The sequence below is a fragment of the Quercus robur genome, chromosome 5, assembly GCF_932294415.1.
Source record: "Quercus robur chromosome 5, dhQueRobu3.1, whole genome shotgun sequence".
Lineage (NCBI taxonomy): Eukaryota > Viridiplantae > Streptophyta > Magnoliopsida > Fagales > Fagaceae > Quercus > Quercus robur.
Window position 1 is genome coordinate 13,382,607 of NC_065538.1, and position 19,299 is coordinate 13,401,905.

Genomic DNA, 19,299 nt, shown 5'->3' on the forward strand with positions numbered 1-19,299 from the left:
TTTTTAATTATTTATTTATTTATTTTCCATTTTTTTTGGGTTGCAAAATTTGGGCTGAGACAACTATCTGTGTGGTGTGGGCAAAAGTGGCATTTTCTGATTGAGGAATTTTCTTGGCCTTTTTGGCGCGTGTGTTGCACTTCCCTACGATATGGTGGAAAGGCCTGCATAGCATTACTACACCATTTGGTTTTTTTTTTTTTTTTTTTTTAAATGAAAGTAAAATATATGAGTGGACTTTTTTATTTTTAATAAGGGTAAATTGAAATGTATACCCTTTTAAGTTCGGGATAATGTTGATTTTACCTTTACAGTTTTAAAATTTAGAATTACATTTATAACATTACATAGGGTTTGAATGGGAAAAATTCCCTGACACTATTTGAACTTTCGACTAATAACACTTACACTTCTAAATACTTAGTTCAGCCAATTTAATACCTGAACTTCACACATACCAATTTGATACTTTTGTTAGTCTGCTGTTAGATAAACGAGCATTCATATCAATGGATGTATGATAAATAAATAAAATGTGTCAAGTTTACACATTTTTACTCAAAAACTACTCATATTAATGGGTGTATAATAGACAATGTGTTAAATTTACATATTTTTACTTAGAAAATACTCATATTAGTCAATTTATAACATTGTATGTTTACATTGTTGCTACAGTAATCGTGTACCCATCCCAAACCCAACTTAAAATCAGTCCAAAACAAAACTTAACTAAAAACCCAAATCGACCACCTCGTAAAGATTGTTAGAGTCGCAATCGCCGAATATGGCTCGCCTCTATATCTGTGGATTTAGGATGAGAGATAGCTCATGGGTGCAATCAAGCAAAAAAGATACAAAGAAGGCTTGAGTGGTCAGAGAGAGAAAAAGCAATGATGAGCAAAAGGTGAGGGAGAGTGCTCGTCCAAGAAGGCTTGGAGAGAGAGAGAGAGAGAGAGAATGTGTGTGTGCATGCGATGTAAGGTAGGTTGAAATAATAAAAATAAAAATAATAGTGATTATTTAAAGAAAACAAACTATATAATAGATAATATGATATGTGTGTTTTTGAAAAGTGTTTGTGAAAAATATAAAAAATAAGTTCTTATACTAAAATAGACAAACAAACTAATGTGAATACTTTAATGCCCACTCATGTGACATGCACATGGACAAAGAAAATTACCAAAGCATTGAGAGAGAGAGAGATCAAACCAACTGTGAAACAACCATGCCTAGAGAAAGAGAAACCTCTCAACTTTTTTCTTTCATTCTTCAATAGTCTTTGATCTTCTCCATCAAGTTAAACTCTTACTTCTTATCAAAAAAAAAGGTTAACTTCTTACTATTTTAAGTAGACATTTCTTAAATCAACAACCTAATGGAAAGTCCAACGTCAACTCCAACTTTTATATTACAAGTCTCTTATATTACTTCCAACTTGCCAATCCACCAGCAATAGGCACTTACTACTACAAACTTCAATTTTCTTCTCCATATAATGTCACAAACTACGCACACATCTAATAATTAGAAAATTATTGGGTACTCCGGAGTACCCAATAACAACTCCTAATAATTTGATGCAAACCTACAACCACATCAGTTCTATCAATCCTTTCTCATGCACCCTGTACTAAAACACCTATGTAGAGTACCCAATAACAACCCGTAATAATTTGATGCAAACCCACAACCACATCATTTCTATCAATGCTTTCTTATGCACCCCGTACTAAAAACACCTGTGCAGTGCAGAAACCTCTTAACTTTTCTCTTATTTTTCTAAGAATCTTTGATCTTCTCCATCACATTAACCTCTCAGTTGTCATAGCTAGTCAAGGTCATAACAATATTCTTTTAGGGCAAGGACATTATCTATTGATATTTGATCCTGAGATTCCATGTGCACATGGTTGACCTTAAACTAATCAAATAGTTTAATAATATCTATACTACTATTTAAGAGACTTCTAAGCTGTCTAAACCATGGACTTTAAGCTATGGACTCTAAACAAAACTCCTAGATTTTGGGTAAATTTTTTTCTAAATAAAAACAGTCTTATTTTTCCACCACATTTCTCCAAATCCCATAAAATTAGGCACCATCTCTCCTTACACTTTCTAACTTTTTTTTTTTTTTTTGGAGATAATATCAACTTGGGTTTATTTTTGATAGAGTTGAACAAATGCAAAAAAGAAAAAGGTGAGAGAGAAACAAAAAATGAGAGACATTTTATGATGAATAAAAACTATTAACTTTTACAAAAATTAAATAAATAAATAGAAGAGCCTCTGAGCAAGTACGTGAGCGCGTGCTCAGAGGTTAGTATATAATAATAATAATAAGGAAAATGTTTGACTCCAAACATGTTTAAAGTTTTGGACTCCAACCACTAATAGAAAAATGACATGTGTTATGTTATATGCATTGCACTTAACTCACTTAGTTGATTGTGTTAAGTGAGTCATGTGCATTACATATAATAATAACAAATATCTTCTTTTTATTGGTAATTGGAGGAAAATGTTTGACTCCAAACATGTTTAGAGTTTTGGACTTTAACTACTAATAGAAAAATGATATGTGTTCCATCATATGCATTGCACTTAACTCACTTAGTTGATTATGTTAAGTGAGTCATGTCCATTACACATAATAATGACAAATATATTCTTTTTATTGGTAATTGGAGCTATCTCAAGACTTCAAACATTTTTGGAGGCAAGCTTTGTCCTAATAATAAATGGAATTATTAGATTTCTTTCTCATTTGTTAGATCAGGTTTCTTCACATCAATATTTTAATTTTCAAAAACCAGGGGAAAAAAACTAAAATTTGCATTTTAGTTGAAACCAAGTAGATATTACCTTGATGAAATTTTATCAAATTAAAGAAACTTAATACTGAATAAATTATAATTAAATTATGTATAGTCTTTTGCTATAAATTATTTTATTTGACTTTTTATTTGTCGTATTAGATATATCATGTCATGACTCATGAGTTCTAATTAACTCAACTAATAAAATATTCTTTCATCAAGTAAGGAATCTAAGTTCAAATCTTGCGTGTACCAAATACCAAGTAATATCTTAGTCTAATAATAATATAAGAACAATTATCATAAAATAGACATGAAACACACACCCAAAATAATTTCTCCCCAGTAAAGTTAATGGATGACCACAATACCCAAAGGTTCACTAAGTACGGAAACGGCAAGCTCAAAGTAACCTCTATTACAAGTCTCATCAAGTACTATTTTTATACATCTATTAATTTATAGGATATTATTCAATCATTTAGAGAATTCCAACATAATTTTTTATCTAATGATGATAAAGATGCTATTGATTTTGATTCATAAACATATAAATAAATATTATATATAAATAACTTTTTACAAAACTTTCGGGTACAATAATTACTAATTAGTTTATTTGGTGATTATGGATTGGATAATAGTTAGGTTTATTTAATTATAACCACTTAATAGTTACACCACCTCCTAGTGCACAGAAAAGAACAAACTTAAGTTGACCCCAGTAGCTTATTTTACAGTTTACACAACCATAATAGAGGATCTTCTCTTTAGGATCTATATGAGTAACTAGATGCCCCATAATCCATATTGATCTAACCGAGATTGATTGTCAATTGTTCAATATTGAACCCTGCGCCATAACCACCTTTCTTCTGGTTATTTGGACTTTGGAGGGAAACAAAGAAAAAAATAGTATAATAGGAGAGACTTCCTTAATTGTAGTACCTTGTGTTTCCTAAATAATTTCCAACACATGATTTTGTTTTATTTTATTTTTATAGTATATGTATTTCATTAGTCAATACAACCATATATTTAACATATATTTAAATTACGTGAGGAACCTAAGGTATATTACTTGAATAACTATACCTAAGTTTTTTACCCAATTAGGATTCCAAATTGTGTCATTTAGTTTCCTAAATTTTTTAATTAAAAAAAAATTGGATTGTAAATTAATAAAATTACATTAATCAAATCATATTAGATGCAAGAGTTGATATTCACATTTCATTGAGCAAACAAACATTTAACTTTTTTTAAAAAAAATTGGTAGATTACACAAGCACTTAGTAGGTCTTGAATCCACAGCCTCACCCTTTGTCACATTATTATGTGAGAAGGAAATGTTAGGGTAGCATTTTCCTTTCTTTTCGCTGAAATAATTGAAGAACTTTATTAGATGATGATAATCAAAATATACAAACACCCACAAAGGTGGGTAAAGAATTCCAAAATCTATAAGCTGACTTAATAACTCAAATGACAAGACGAGGTCAGGCTAAAGAAAAACAAAATGCCAGACCTCAGTACAAGAGGAATGAATATACAAAGGGCAGTAGTGTACAGTTACGTGGGTTATAGGTTGTCAACCAAGGCTGTGGACATCCGGCCTAACAAGGCTCCACTTTTGTAGCAATTTTGCATCTGATGAGCTTCCTTGAAATTCAAGGTCATGAAAGAAAGTTAAAAGCAGAACTTGCTTTCCGGTGTTCTTCCTTGACCATCTCGAATGTAACTTTCAAGTCCTGAAGGAAGAGGCTCCACCTTTTTGTATAAAAGTGTGCATTAGATTTTTGTTCTCAATCTTCTTTTGCATATGAGAGTGCAAAGTCTTTAATCCTTTGCTTAAGGTGCTGCAATATGCATAAATAGTCATACAAGAGGGTTTTTTTTTTTTTTCAACAAGAGATTTAAAAAAACAAAATTAATGAGAGAGAGAGAGAAGACAGAAATAACTGAAATTTGAAAGCATTTTGCAAGAATCACCTTCAACTCTTTATGAAGGACCACAAATATTTTTTTCAGCCTCTTATGTCTCTGCAAGTTCAAAACAGGTTCAGCAAGAAAAATATAGTAAATAGAAAATCCTAGATATTCTGATATCAAGCACTTAACAACTGGATGAGATGTTTACAAAATCCTCAAACATGTCACACAAACTACACACTCCTAGACTTTTTATTTTTATTTTTATATAAGTACAAACTCCTAGACAATTAACCCCACTATTCCAAGTATGTCAATGATAATTGACATTCTTTGTGTTTTTTTAAAATTAAGAAAAAACAAAATATTTTAGACAAAGAGCAGACTTGGCAATGGCATACTGTAAGTATTCAAGAAAAATAGTAACTTTATGATGATAAATAATATGATTCAGAGATCTGCTCCCCACCATCACTAACATTATACCATATCAAGGCTCATCAAATCACCAGATTAATCTCCAGCTTATTTGCTAATTTGTTATCTCTTCTTTCCTACTTTTATCACTACCCATCTCACCATACTCCTTACAAAATAGGAGAGAACCTTCAAGCAGCAACTCAAACAATTTCGGTTGGATTCAAGGTCAACTCAGGATTAACAACCTTGGCCTGCTTCTTAATCAAAGCCAAACCTTCAGCCTGAACTGCTTAAACGCAAGCACAGCCCATGCTAATTTTTTTAAGTTGAGGTTAGACTAATTTTCAGGGTTTTGCCTGTGTGCTGTGTTTAATTAGGTCAGGTTGTGTGGCCATGTTGCCATCCAAGCAACCTGTACAATTCTCATCTAAGGTTCCAATATTTTGCTCCACAGCACTCACATTCTTGTTTATGATTTTAATAACTGAAGCCCCTTAGATTTGCAGGCTACATGACCTATGTTGTTGGGGACGGTAGAAGAGTTGGATTAAGGGATATGACATACGGTGCAAGCAGTATCCATTGAATTGCAAACTTATACTCAATTATGACATGTGGTGCAAGCAGTATTCAAACTTATATTCAATTGCAATGTATAAGGAGCCATAAATGCACTCTTGCTTGGGACCTCTAAATAAAGGGGTGAATCAATTACGGAATATTTGTGAGAGATGATTAGGAATTGAAGTCTTACCTCTCAATTTTTGACATGTTATAGTCCAAAATGCTGGCTCTAACCAGTTAAGGTGGAGTTTGAACATTTACTGCAAAAGCAATGTTTACTCTTTCTGCCAGCCTCTATTGTATGAGCTTTCCTTGGAAGAGTATCTAGTGCACAAAATTTTCAAAAATCGTTGCTTTCTTTGTGTGGATGGGGAAATTTTTAATGGGTAATAATCTTATTAAAGTGGAGTTGTTTTTGTAGATTTGAGTTGCATGTGGAAGTACAGTGGCAAAATTAAGGACACCATTTTGAAGTGGCCTGGGAGTTCTGGTATTTTGTTCTTACTATGTTTGGGGTACAGCGGGTGAAGCCTCTGGTTTGGTAAACATTAGAGCTCCTTGGTTTGGAATATAGCTTCTTTATGCTTACTGTGGGCAATATGGAGGGAGAGGAACAACGGTTCAGTTAATAGTGTAAACCACTCAACTATGCTTGCATCTATCACTTGATTGTGAGTAATTTACAAAACATATCATATTTATTTTGCTTCATTAAAATGCATGCCATGTTACAGAATTTCATTGAATATAAGACAAAGGGAGTAACATATAGTGCTTAGTTGAAACTTCCACGTGACTCACAGTATGTATAGTTGAATCTTTTTATGTAAGCAAAATAATTTTTATTAAAGAAAAGAGGCAACACTTCACTTATAAAGAAAAAAAGAGAGGCAACAAATCGGATACAGCACATGTACCAACTGCACCTTAAGAATTACAATCTCAAGTTCAAACAATCTCTGAACTCTATATTTTTTATAGTGATTGGTAAGTTACATGTATCCAATGGGTCTTGGACCCATGACCTCACTCTCCACCTGGAACTTATAAAGTGTGGAGGTACCACTAGAGCTAGAGCTTATTGGCTCTATGAACTCTACAAAATTGCAAGAGGGAATACAACCCAAAGTTATCAACCAATCATACAAACATCTCAACAGAGATTGTCTGATGACATGGTTAAGACGTTCAACACTAGAGCATTTTCAGAGGATTGCTATGTCTATCTTGTTTCACTAACACATGAAATTTTGCAAATTTTCATTTATTATAGGACATGGAATATTATTTAATAAACAGCCATTAAAAAAAAGATAATTTTCTTGCTTAAGTTCAGGACAGAGAGATGCTTTACATACAGTTTCAAGTACTAAGACGTAAGTTGGTTGGGTGGAAGAAGCTGTATTTGTCTAAAGAAGGACGACTGACGTTGCTCAAGAGTATGTTATCTAGCCTTCCAACTTACTTTTTATCTCTTTTTACTATCCCTACACATGTGGCCAATAAAATTGAGAAGTTGCAAAGGGATTTTTTGTGGGGGGATTCCAAGACACATTTGGTGGGGTGGGATAAGGTGTGTGCACCTGTGGATAATGGTGGGTTAGGAGTAAGGAAATTAACTACTTTTAATAAAGCCTTACTAGGGAAATGGTTATGGCGGGGTTGAGGAGACAAGGCTTTGGAGAAGGGTTATAGCTTTGAAGTTTGGGGATCAGTGGGGGGCATGGACATCCAAGCTAGGTAGAGGTGTACATGGGTGTGGTTTGGGGAGAAGTATCCGAATGGGTTGGGAGGTTTTCAGCAAAAATATTCAGTTTGAGGTAGGGGTAGGGGATAGAGTGAAGTTTTGGACAGATTGGTGGTGTGGGGATTCACCACTCCAACTGACCTTTCCGGCTGTATTTGGGATTGCTTCCAATAAAGCAGCCTCTGTGGCCTGGCCTCTTGTCTGGAATGGTTGGGGATAGAGGAACGAAGAAGCTGGGATGTTCAGTTCATTCAAAGACCGAATGATTGGGAGATGGGTGTTGTGGATGATTTTCTTCGTACTTTGAGTTCTAATTTACCTCCAACTGAGAATGGAGACCGTATGAGATGGAAGTTAACGAAGAATGGGGATTTTGATATCTGCTCGTTTTATAATAAACTACGAGGTCTCTTGCCTATTATCTTTCCTTGGAAAGGTATTTGGAAAGTTAAGGCTCCTCAGCGTGTTTCTTTCTTTGTTTGGACCACCGTATGGGACAAGATTCTTACAGGTGACAATCTACGGGGTAGAGGGTTTGATTTTGTTGACTGGTGCATTATGTGTTATTGTAATGGGGAGACGATGGATCATTTGCCACTTCATTGTGGAAAGGCTTATCGATTGTGGAGTTTAGTTTTTAGATCTTTTGGGATTTCATGGGTTTTGCCAAGATCGGTTGCAATACTCTTTTTGGTTGGTGGAATTGGTTGGGAAAGCATTCGTCTAACATTTGGAAAATGGTTCTGTTGTGCTTAATGTGGTATATTAGGAGGGAGCGAAATTGGCGGACGTTTGAGGACATGGAAAGCACTGATGACCAGCTACTTGCTTCTTTCAGTGGCTCCCTTTTCGACTGGTCTAGGGATTTGGGACTCACCTCTAGTGATTCTCTCCCCATGTTTCTTAGTTCTCTCTTTTGTAATTAGTTTTCTCTTTGTTTTCTCTTTTCTCTTTTTGTAATCTTTGATATGCCTTATGCTGTTATGCATGAGGTAGTTTTTTGAATATACATCTTTATTACTTATCAAAAAAAAAAAAAAGTACTAAGACGTAGATGAACCAATGGAGTAAAAGAAACTTGGATCGGGTAAAGCAATGTACTAGAATGATCTCATATGCAGGATGCCAAAATTTCTAAGCTGTTAAAAACAAAGATTGCATGCAACATTAGTTGGATGCCTTAAGTTATTGCTGTATTATGCAGTACTTGAGCTTTTCACAGCAATGAAGCCAAAGTAAAAAGGTGTATAAACTGGCTTAGGCAAAGGGCATTCTGGAAAAGATAATTTATTTTTATAAGTAATGGAAATATTAGAAGAAGGGGAAATCTATTCATCGTTGTATACAAAAAATTCCTCAAAAGAATTACAATCTAAAATTGAAATAATGAAAGTCTATGCAGGAAGGGAAATGAACACTGCCAAACTAGCAGACCATTCATACAATAACCCCAAAGATACAGATTCTAGCTTCAGAAAGTGTGATTGGACAGTTGGATCAATCTTTTTAATGGGTTTGGTTAATCCTTCGAGTATAAAATACATATTGTAAAGTAATATACACCACAAAGAAACTAAAACAAAGCATACCGTTCCACATTGCTGATAGGATTCCTTCAACTGCCCCAAGATGTCGAAATATCTCTCCTTATCCCCCCTTCCTTTAGCAACTTCAAGGTCCTCTCCCAGTTTTTGGAACTCATTCCTACATATAATAGGTATTATATTGTTTTTATGTGACACAATTTTTCAAAACAACAAGCACATATAAGCAATTCGTCAAGCAAATAAGAATAAATAAAGAGCAGTAACACCTTTAAACAAAAGTAAAAGGACTCTTCATGTTACCTGTAACTCTCAAGAATCTTGTTCAAGGAACAATAACTATCATACTTATCACGATACTCCTGCACATATTCTTTATGCCTAATATGGAACAAAAAAGCATATAATTTGGATCAGTTTCCAGAAAATCAGGTAAGAACACTACAACAAACAATCCTAAATAGATAGGTGGCATTTATCAACATAAAGTTCTAATGTTCACTTACTGAGAGAGATCTTTTATTGGTCCCTTCAGCTCTGGCTCATCCTTTTCATACTTGGAATAAGAACAACTATTTTCATCCGAAGAAGAATCCCTCCTCTTCCGATCACTATTATTTCCCTCAGCCCAAATTGAATCCTTTCTTCCATCATTCAACTCTACTATTGTATTTGATGTTTGTTTTTTTGTTTCTTTTATGGAATGAGAAACTAGTCCTTGTTTAGTGTCGTGCTGTTGGAGAGCACTTACAAGTGCTTTCTTATTGCTTTCACTATAGCCTTCCAGACCAATCCCTTGGCTAATGTTACCCTCATTCTGTCTAGATTTATTACTCCCATCTGCCAATTTGTTATACTGGGACCCATCTTCAGCATGATCAACTTTTGAAAGGTATTGTGGATGAGATTGCACAACCCTGTGGTGAGACCTTGTTAGATCTTCAGCATGATCTTCTACATTCCTCTTTTTATTTGAACCCTCTAGATTGCTATGGAGCCCAGCATTTAGGTTTGGCGGGGATGGCTTTCCTGGTTCTAAAGTTGTCTTTCCAACAGGTTTTCCTTTAATTGAATCTGAATTCCAGTTATCTGAAGAGCATAGTTTGTTCTCAGACTGTTTGAATGAACTTTTTTCAAATTGCTTTTTAACCGGTGTTTCCTCAGGCAAGGGCTCACGGAGTTCACCCAACTCCAAGTCTGAAAGCTCTCTTTGAAGCATACTGCCTTTCCCATTAACCACAGGGGATACTTCCACTCCAGCCCTGACGTTATCCTTTGGTGAAGATCCAATGAGGTGACTTGAAACCTGTCCGCCTTCCTTGGACTTACCAACTTCACCGTGCTTCCTGTGACGTGAGCCAAATGGCACTGATTGTTTGCCACCAGCACCAACTTCCTTCAAATTTTTTGAACCCTTTTTCTCATTGGCATAACCATCTTCATTCTGAGTATCTCTGTTAAATTTATCTTTTTGCAAGGAAAAACTTTCATGTGCATGAGAGTTCTTTTCAGAGTATTTACGGCCACGTCCCAAGCTCTCAGCACGTTTGTCATGTCTCTCTACTGCATCAGGAGCCTTTACCCTTGTGCTTTGATCAAAGGACCTTCGACCAGATTGCTGGATATCTGAACTGGATTTTCCAGGAAATGCCTGGTTGTATCCCTTTTGTAAGCCAATATCAGTATTACCATCCCTATCAGTTCTATTTGTTTGAATGGTAGGGCCCTTTGAAGGGTTTCCACCAAGTCTATCAGGGGACAAATTGTGAGAGCCCTCTGAGAATTGATTATTCCAAACCCCAGACATAGGAGGTTGAGCATCTGTTTTTATCCTTTTTGAGCGGTCGAATTTCTCATCTTTCTTCACATCAGAACTCTTTCTGGATTTTCCTTTAAATGTCCTCTCAGAGCTGTCAGACTGTTCATGTCTGAGGCTGTCATTAACTGTATTTACCCTTTCATCAAACAAACTTCCTATATAATGTTGCCGCTCTAGGAGATCATCTTGAACAGGTGAAAAAGGTTTAGTTTCTTCTACATGGTTTTTGCTCTCTTTGTCAGGAACCAAGCTAGAAACTGCAGCTATTTCAGTTTCCCGTTCATCATCAGGGGAGTCTTTTTCAATCTCAATTGCATCAGATCCTCCACCATCTTGCTTCTCACCAATCCCACTCTGCATGGGCTTGCCATCAGGAGCTATCCACGGATTGGGCAAAGAGAACCCAGGTTCAGAGGGTTGCACTTTACGCTGGGGTTCTTTGTCATCATCACTTGTCATTATATCCACATCCACATCAGAAGCTTCCTTGCTGTTGGAAGATGCGTCACTTTCACTGTCACTGCTACTTCCACTCCCACTTCCCACTGGGCTTCTACTTCTGCTTCTGCTTCTACTATGACTTCCACTGTCACTTGCACTATCACTGCTGTCGCTTTCACTATCACTGTCACTTCCACTATCACTGGAGCTGCCTGCCTGCCCTTCACTATTATCAGAGCTCTTTTTTTCACGAAACAGATCAGGTGAATGCTGTTGGATATCAATTTTTTCTAATGCATTTGATTCTTCTCCAAGTTTAGAGTTCAAGTGTGCTGGTTCCTCCAATTCATCAGTAGGGACTTTCTCTTCAAAGCCTGGTTCTGCAGCAGGTATCTGACCATGTTTGTCTTCAGCAGCAGGTGTCAGCTGACGGTTGTCCTCTGGAGAACTGGAAAAATTCCAGTGCATTAAACCACATGCAGGAACACAAGAAAGTCATTTATTTAAAAAAGAGTGGACAAAATGTTCTCTATTTGACTGCTTATCAAGCCTTCTGTCAGAGAGCAATCATCATTTATAATAAGCTTCTAGAAACATGAAGTCCCCGGAAGTAGAGCATAAAACAAAATTATATTAATGGCTCCTATTACTAGAAGGTATAAGTATCAAAAATCAATTGAAGAGCATATATTCTTGATGCAATCTAATTAAGACCTTGCTGAGTTGAATTTGTAATAAAAACTGAAGTACTATCATTGGCTTTTCCAAGAATAATCAAAGCCTTCTTTTTCAAAAGATTATTTGAACCATGGTATCCACTCCATAGTAGCTATAGATTTCCTCCAGACCAAGACACAATGGTCCTAAAAAATACAGTTATAAAAAAAAAAAAAAAAAACAGAATGCCATAGAAACCAAGAACCAGTACTTACAAGTTTCATATCAAAGAATTTGCATAAGACTCATAAAACTTTAATAATCAACATCTGAATAAATGAGTCCGTCATAAAAGAAGCATGGGTCACCATATATGACCTAAAAATGCAATGATAGAAGTGATAAAGCAAATCTGATAAACATATGCTGCTTTAAAGGAAACATTTACAATCCAAGGATCATTCACTTTACTTTAGTTAATTTGTGTCTTGTAAATAAAATCCATGCCTCCTCCAGCCAATGCAATTTCTCAGCCATTAGTAGTGCATGATATGCTCAGTGCTATTCGGTACTTCTGTTGTACATCCTGTTTAATATCATTTATTTTCTAATGTACAGACTTAGGAACAACTGCAAAACAACTTCGCCACTAAAGTGACCAGTAAAATCCAGTATCATCATCAGGAAACAAGAAGTACCTTCCACTTTCAGACAATGGTTTTTTGATGTTTTCCAGATCCACTCCGGGTTTCAAGAAATATCTTCCTGGAGCTTGAAAAGTGGCAATCTGATGTTCAACAAAAAATTAGAAAACATAAGATCACTTAATGTTCTCAACTTAAAAACCATCAAGGATTTCCATCACTTACTTTTTTTATAATGGGTTCAATCTTCTTAACAGAGTTGGGAATTGTATCTCCAATAGCTTTCTCCAAGGCCTACAAACAAGAGAGAGAGAGAGAGAGATAGCGAATCAAATCATAAGTTGGTGGAAGTAATTGGTTAAAAACATTTGTTCAAAACCAAGAAACATAGAAACTCATATCCATATGCCTACCTTCAAGCTCATCCCCTTTGGATTCTCCATGAGCAAAGTAATCAACATGCTTTGCAAATCCACTGGTTTAGCTCCAACATTTCTTTTGCGTCCCGATGTTTCCTGTACAGCAATAGTAGTCCTGGTCGGGATTTCTTTCTCAGAGCTATCAGCAGCATTCTCTTTATTCATCACCTTATTGGGCAAAAGGTCTTCTACAGCTTGATGCTTAGGCATATTCACATTCCTCAATGGAGACACAGGAAGAACAGATTGCTCCGGTGGAGACGGACGAGGTGAAGATGAATGTCTGCCCTTTGCGATGGCTGTTGAGGATAATCCAGATTTATGGACAGATTTAGGGGGGACACTAGCTGCAAATGGTGCAAAACATTATAGTTGAAAAAAAAAAAAAAAAAAGGAAAAATCAATAAGGTACCGAAGAGAAAAGAAATAAAAAAAAAATAAGTAGAAAATGAATGCCTTGTATATTTAAACTTTTGCTTATAAAACAGGTAGATAAATTATGTAGAACACTGAGATATTACAAAAATACCATCTCTAGATGGCTTTGATTACCTTGAGGTGGTTCAACTTTGCGCTTTTTAAATGGAGGTTCTTTCTTTTGTTTGAAATGCTTCCATGGATTAGCTGGTAACACAGAATATTTGACACTTCAGATAGATTAGAATCCAATTGTAGCATTAAGCCTAAATTGGTCACACAAGAAATACTTGGCAGAATATGAATAAGAAGCAATTAAGTTAAATAGTGATATACTCATATACAGAATTATACCATTATAAATGCTGAAAGGACAAAATAAACAGTGCACAGAGAAAGAAAGCATAGATGAATAATATGCTGTCAGGAAACCAGAAGAGAGAGAGAGAGAGAGATAATGTAGTCTAAGGCAATGCTGCTGTAGTGATGTCTAAATGAAAATCTGAATAAAGAACTTACCCTCAACAGCAGCTAATGCCTTTAATTGACTCTTCATAGATGGGTTCCCATGTTCTAAGACAATAGCTCTGTTGTTAAGAGGAAAAGAAACAGTATTAAACCACATAGGAGCAAAATACAAACCAATCTGCTCAAAACATCATTTAATGGTAGAACTGTCATGCAACCTTCCAACAGAAGTCATGATACTAAAATCTGAAATGTATTTGTAGATATAAAAGGATTCTATTACCACCAAATATTTGCAACTAACAGGTAACTAGCTGGACAAGACTAAAGCTAGCTTTAACTGTTGAGCAAAATTGTAAAAGAAGTCCAAGCACTTACTTTTACTTATCCCAAAAAAAAAAAAAAAAAAAGATGCGCAAGCATTTACTAGGGAGAATCTATCAAAGTAGCTGAACCAAGGGAATTTGTTATCAATTTTTCATAATAGAATATGTAAACCACCCACTGAAAATAAATAATCTTCCAAAAGGTAGTTATAAATAGAAGAACACCAAGTACAATTGCAACACTGTCATAGATTGTAACCACCAAATAGAAGACTATCCAGATGTTGCTCCTAGGGAATCCACTATATTATACATGAAAGCTCCCAACTGGATACACAATAATCTAATTGTAGGTATTAAAAGATTCTCATGAAACATAAGAGCAAAAGAAAAAATTAATGCAGTTGAACTTGTCAGACTAAAAATTTTCTGTTTGAACTTTAAAGTATACTCCATTGGCTTCTCTTTAATATTTCTTTTTTCTTTTATGAAAATTTTATTTTCTATTGACGTGTGAAGACCCCACGTCAAGTGTCTTTCTTAGTTTGGACAGCTGCATGAGGAAACATTCTAACATGTGATTATTTGAGAAGGGGCATTCCAATTGTGGATTGGTGCTGTTTTTGCCGACGTAGTGGGGAAAATGTTGACCACCTACTGTTGCATTGTGAGGAAGTTTCTCGGTTATGGAGTTTTGCTCTTAGATCATTTGGTGTTGCTTGGGTTTTACCCAAGGAGGTAATTGATTTATTGGCGGGATAGAAAAATTCGTTGGGAAAGTACTCTTCGAATATTTGGAATTTGGTACCACGTGGGTTATTCAGCGGGAGCACAATAGTCGTATTTTAAAAGACATGGAGCTTATTGGGGATCAGCTCTTAGCTTTATTTGTGGGGACCTTGTTTGATTGTCTCATTCGTGGAGTTTTACTTCTAGGGAATCCATTCCGCAGCTTTTAGATTCCCTTTCTTCTTGTACATAACTTTTTTTGGCTTCCTTTATGTTGTTTGTACATATTTTTTTTGGCTACTTCATTTTCTATTGAAGTAGTCTTCTCTTAATACAATTTTCTTACCTATCAAAAAAAATTTATTTTCTATAAACACAAATCTAGTTTAATCATACAAAAACTTATTTAAGCTTCTCCTTACACTTCATATGCTAAAAAGGAACAATTTTATTATCAAAAACCACATAGCGGAGATGGTGACACTGACTATGAAAATACACATCAATTTATGGCAAACCTAATCCCAGAAATTGAAAGTTTTTAAGGACATAAAATTTCATAGAATGAATGATCAAAGATCAAACTAATATCCAGCTTTAAAGGTTCAAATTATTTAACTTTTACTTTTGTTTTTAAACCTAGGCCAGGACATACCATGTTTCAACCCCACCCATTCGCCACTTTAGTCAACATGAATGCAGGTCTCTAGACAGAAGTGAACAAAACCTACGTAGGTCTTCACTATTTGTAAGAATTAATCAACTCATCAGTTACATCTCAATTAGTTATAAATTGTTGCGGTCTCTGATGTCAAACTGTTTTAAATACAAAAACTCATACTGAAAAACAAAATTGTATAAACAGGTTTGTTGGGAATAATATATATAAGTGGTAATTTGAGATCTATTAAAAGAAGCAAAACCTTAGTAGCCTAACCCACTACACAAGTAGCCTACAATGAGATCATCCCAAAAGAAAAAAAGGAAGGGAAAAAAAAAAAAAAAAGCTCAAGATTTATAATTGAGAACATCTAAAAATATAAGAAAGATGTTGAAGAAAAATCAGGTTAATTAAAAGTGCATGCAGGAAAATTACTGGCACATTTCCTGCACCTCAGTGCGGTCTAATGTGACTAGATACTTTCAGCTCAGGGAAAAAAAACTATAAATCGAATTAATCATCACCTATAATAATTGTCAAGTGGAGTAAATCCATAGCAGGTACACCGCATGCACACACTCACTATATCTAATCCATATAAGGCATGTGTATAACCTTTTTTTTTATTGGTAAGTTACGCCCACAAAAGTGGGAGTTTTGTGCCCTAGACACCGCCTTTTAAGTTACACATGCACTCAATGGGTCTTGAACCCACGACCTCACCCTCTTTCTTGCACTTATAAGGGAAGAAGGTGCTAGTTGAGATAGATCTCATTGGCGGCATGTGGATAGTTACAGAGAAAAGTTTATGCAGTAAAGACTAGAGAGACAGGAAAAAAGTAACAAAACAGACACAAAGGATAATTGCAAGTTAAAGTTGAAGAACAAACCTAAAGCAAATAATGAACCCAGAATTAAAGAAACATTCTTTAATATAATCAGAAAACATACTTGCGTGATTTAAGCTTGCGTTCTGCTTCCTCTGACATCTTCTTAACATGGTTCTTAGTTGATTCATCCAAGACACGTTGCACATTCAGCTTTCGCCAGGCACACCCAGATTCAACAAGCAAACCATTTCCATCTTCACCACTTTGGCGTTCCTCATATATGTCACAGAGGTCTCCGTCCCGTGACCATGTAAATCTAAACTGCTTCCCGCCCACATCAATAACCTAATCCACGGATAGACAATTCAAAACTAATATTGTTAAATACCAAACCCATCTTAAAAGAGTAGCTACAAGCAGAGCATCAAAGGGAGTTACAATGCAACAGTGAATGCCAAAATCTATTTTTTAAGGAAGAAGTCGGAAATAGAAAACATACAAACTATCAGCACAAAAATATGGTTAAAAATACAAATAATTAAGTAAAAAAATAGTGCACCATTCAACTTCTAATATGAATGCACATTGAACCTATTATTGCCATTCAACTTCTACCTCAAACAAAGGAAAATATTACGAGTTCCGATAATCTCTTCAATATAAAAACACTTGGATTAGATTAAAATTTTTGTTATTTAGGAAATACCAACAAGTCGAATACAATTAAATGCATTTAATTAATCATAGAACTTGACTAACACCTGATTGAAAATTTACCAAGAAATCCACAAACTAAATTATCCATTAAATAAATAAAAGCTAAACCCAGTTGATATTCTGAATGAAACTAAGATTGACACTAGGAATTTTCACATTCCAAAGGAAATTTAAGTAATCAAATTAAAAGCCCAATAGAAAATTAACAGAGAAAAACACAAGCCAGGTATAACTATAGCCAAATTTGGCAATTGAACTCAACAAAAGAAGTAGAACCCAGTTGAAATTTCATCAAGAAACTTACATTCCCAGCAGAATTTACATTTGATCACAAATTGAAGAATTTTACTAGTACCCAATTGAAAATTTACCAAGAAATCCACAAACTAAATTATCCAATAAATAAATAAACAAAAGCTAAACGCAGTTGATATTCCCAATGAAACTAAGATTGCCACTAGGAAATTTCACATTCCAAAGGAAATTAAAGCAATCTAATTACAAGCCCAATAGAAAACTATAATAGAAAAACACAAGCCAGTTATAACTATAACCAAATTTGGCAAATGAACTCAACAAAAGAAGTAGAACCCAGTTGAAATTTCATCAAGAAATTTACATTCCCAGCAGAATTGTTTGAATTTGACTAACACCCAATTGAAAAATTTACCAAGAATCCACAAACCAAACTAAGTAAAACCCAATAAAAAAATTCAAAAGTAAAACTATAAGTAATCAAATTTTGCAAGAAAAAAAGAAGCAGAACCCAATTGAAAATTGAACAAGAAACTCACATTCCCAGCAGAGTTATTGGCATTGGCATCGAATTTGACGCGCGCCGTGCCACCCTGTGCCTCCACGCGCCTGATCTCCTCGACCAAGTCCGGCACGAGCCGAATGATCATGCCGAAGGCCAGAGGGTTGTTTCCGGAGACGAGGCTGAAATTCTCCTCCGTCATCGGCGCGGCGGCGGAGGAGCCGGCTCCGCTGCGGCTGCGGGAGTTATTGGAGGCGGAGCCAGAGCCGCGGCCGCCGAGGGAGAGGCGGCTGGAGCTGGGTGGGCCGCCGGTGGGCCTGTGAGTCGGCGGTAGAGGGTAAGAGGAGGAAAGCCGCTTGGCTCCGGCTCCTCGGCCCACGCCGCCGGAGCCGCCACGGCCGAGCTTTGATGAGCCTCCGTACATTTGAAAATTGGAGAGAGAAAGCGAGAGATAGGGAGCGCGATAGAAACTGTGGGTTGAACTAAATCGGACCGGTTTTTTAGTTTTTCTAGAGAAAAGAGAGGGAGAAAATAAAAATGGAATATTTGTGTTTTTTTTTTTTTTTTGCTTGTTTCAAAAGCAATGTTGGTATATAATTTTTTTTTTAACTTTTCTTTCGTAAATTGTGATTTGAGGTTCAATAAATAAATAGATTTTTTTTTTATATAACTAAATTACAATTTAGTGATTTACCCTTTTGATTGGGCTTTCATCAAAATTTAGTTGATCAATTGTGATATTTGACCATTAAAATAAAACTTTTAGGTTTTTATTCAAATTAGCAAACTTTATTTTTTTAGACAAACTAGTAGGTTTCCTGTGATGCACTAACAAAGATATACGTATTTTGTTAAAGATTCTGATGGTTGTATACGAAATTAGAAATTCAATCTTAGATTACACAAAAAATTGATTAGTGTCTTTTTTTTTTTTGGTTAAACTAATTGATGTCTTGGTCTGATGATAAAAAACTATCATCAAGGACAGAAGTCATAAATTAAAACTCTCTAAAAAAATTAGAAATAAATAATCATATTGTGTTTTTTTTAAAAGATAAAATAAAGGAAAACTACTTATAGTGGAACATAAGGAAAACTATCATGTTAAAACTTTTATTAAAAAGAATAATAAAAGGTATAAAATATTAATTCAACAAAAATATAAGAAGTCGAACATGAGAAGTGTTTTGTAAAAGACCCCAATACACACGGTATATGACAATCCTCTGAATTATAAAAATAAAAATAAATAAATAAAAGAACCATCATAGGTTGTTTAATAAAATACGAAAGAACATATACATATACTTGGCCTATGGAAGTCAAAATATGAAAAAACTACACAAACACAAAATATTAAGGAAATCCATAACAATCAAGTG

General features: G+C 35.0%; 1 protein-coding gene across 1 annotated transcript; it reads right to left on the bottom strand.

Moving 5' to 3' along the window:
• Window positions 1-4,205: 4,205 nt before the first annotated feature.
• Window positions 4,206-18,448, bottom strand: LOC126725203 (uncharacterized). The gene is made up of 12 exons (XM_050429779.1): window positions 17,955-18,448; window positions 16,565-16,788; window positions 13,949-14,016; window positions 13,565-13,636; window positions 13,007-13,359; window positions 12,819-12,887; window positions 12,648-12,736; window positions 9,539-11,740; window positions 9,336-9,413; window positions 9,078-9,192; window positions 4,818-4,868; window positions 4,206-4,684 (listed from the first exon to the last, which is right to left on the bottom strand). The coding sequence occupies exons 1-12, from the start codon at window positions 18,339-18,341 to the stop codon at window positions 4,631-4,633; spliced, it is 3,762 nt and encodes a 1,253-aa protein (XP_050285736.1). The 5' UTR covers window positions 18,342-18,448; the 3' UTR covers window positions 4,206-4,630.
• Between the last annotated feature and the right edge of the window lie 851 nt (window positions 18,449-19,299).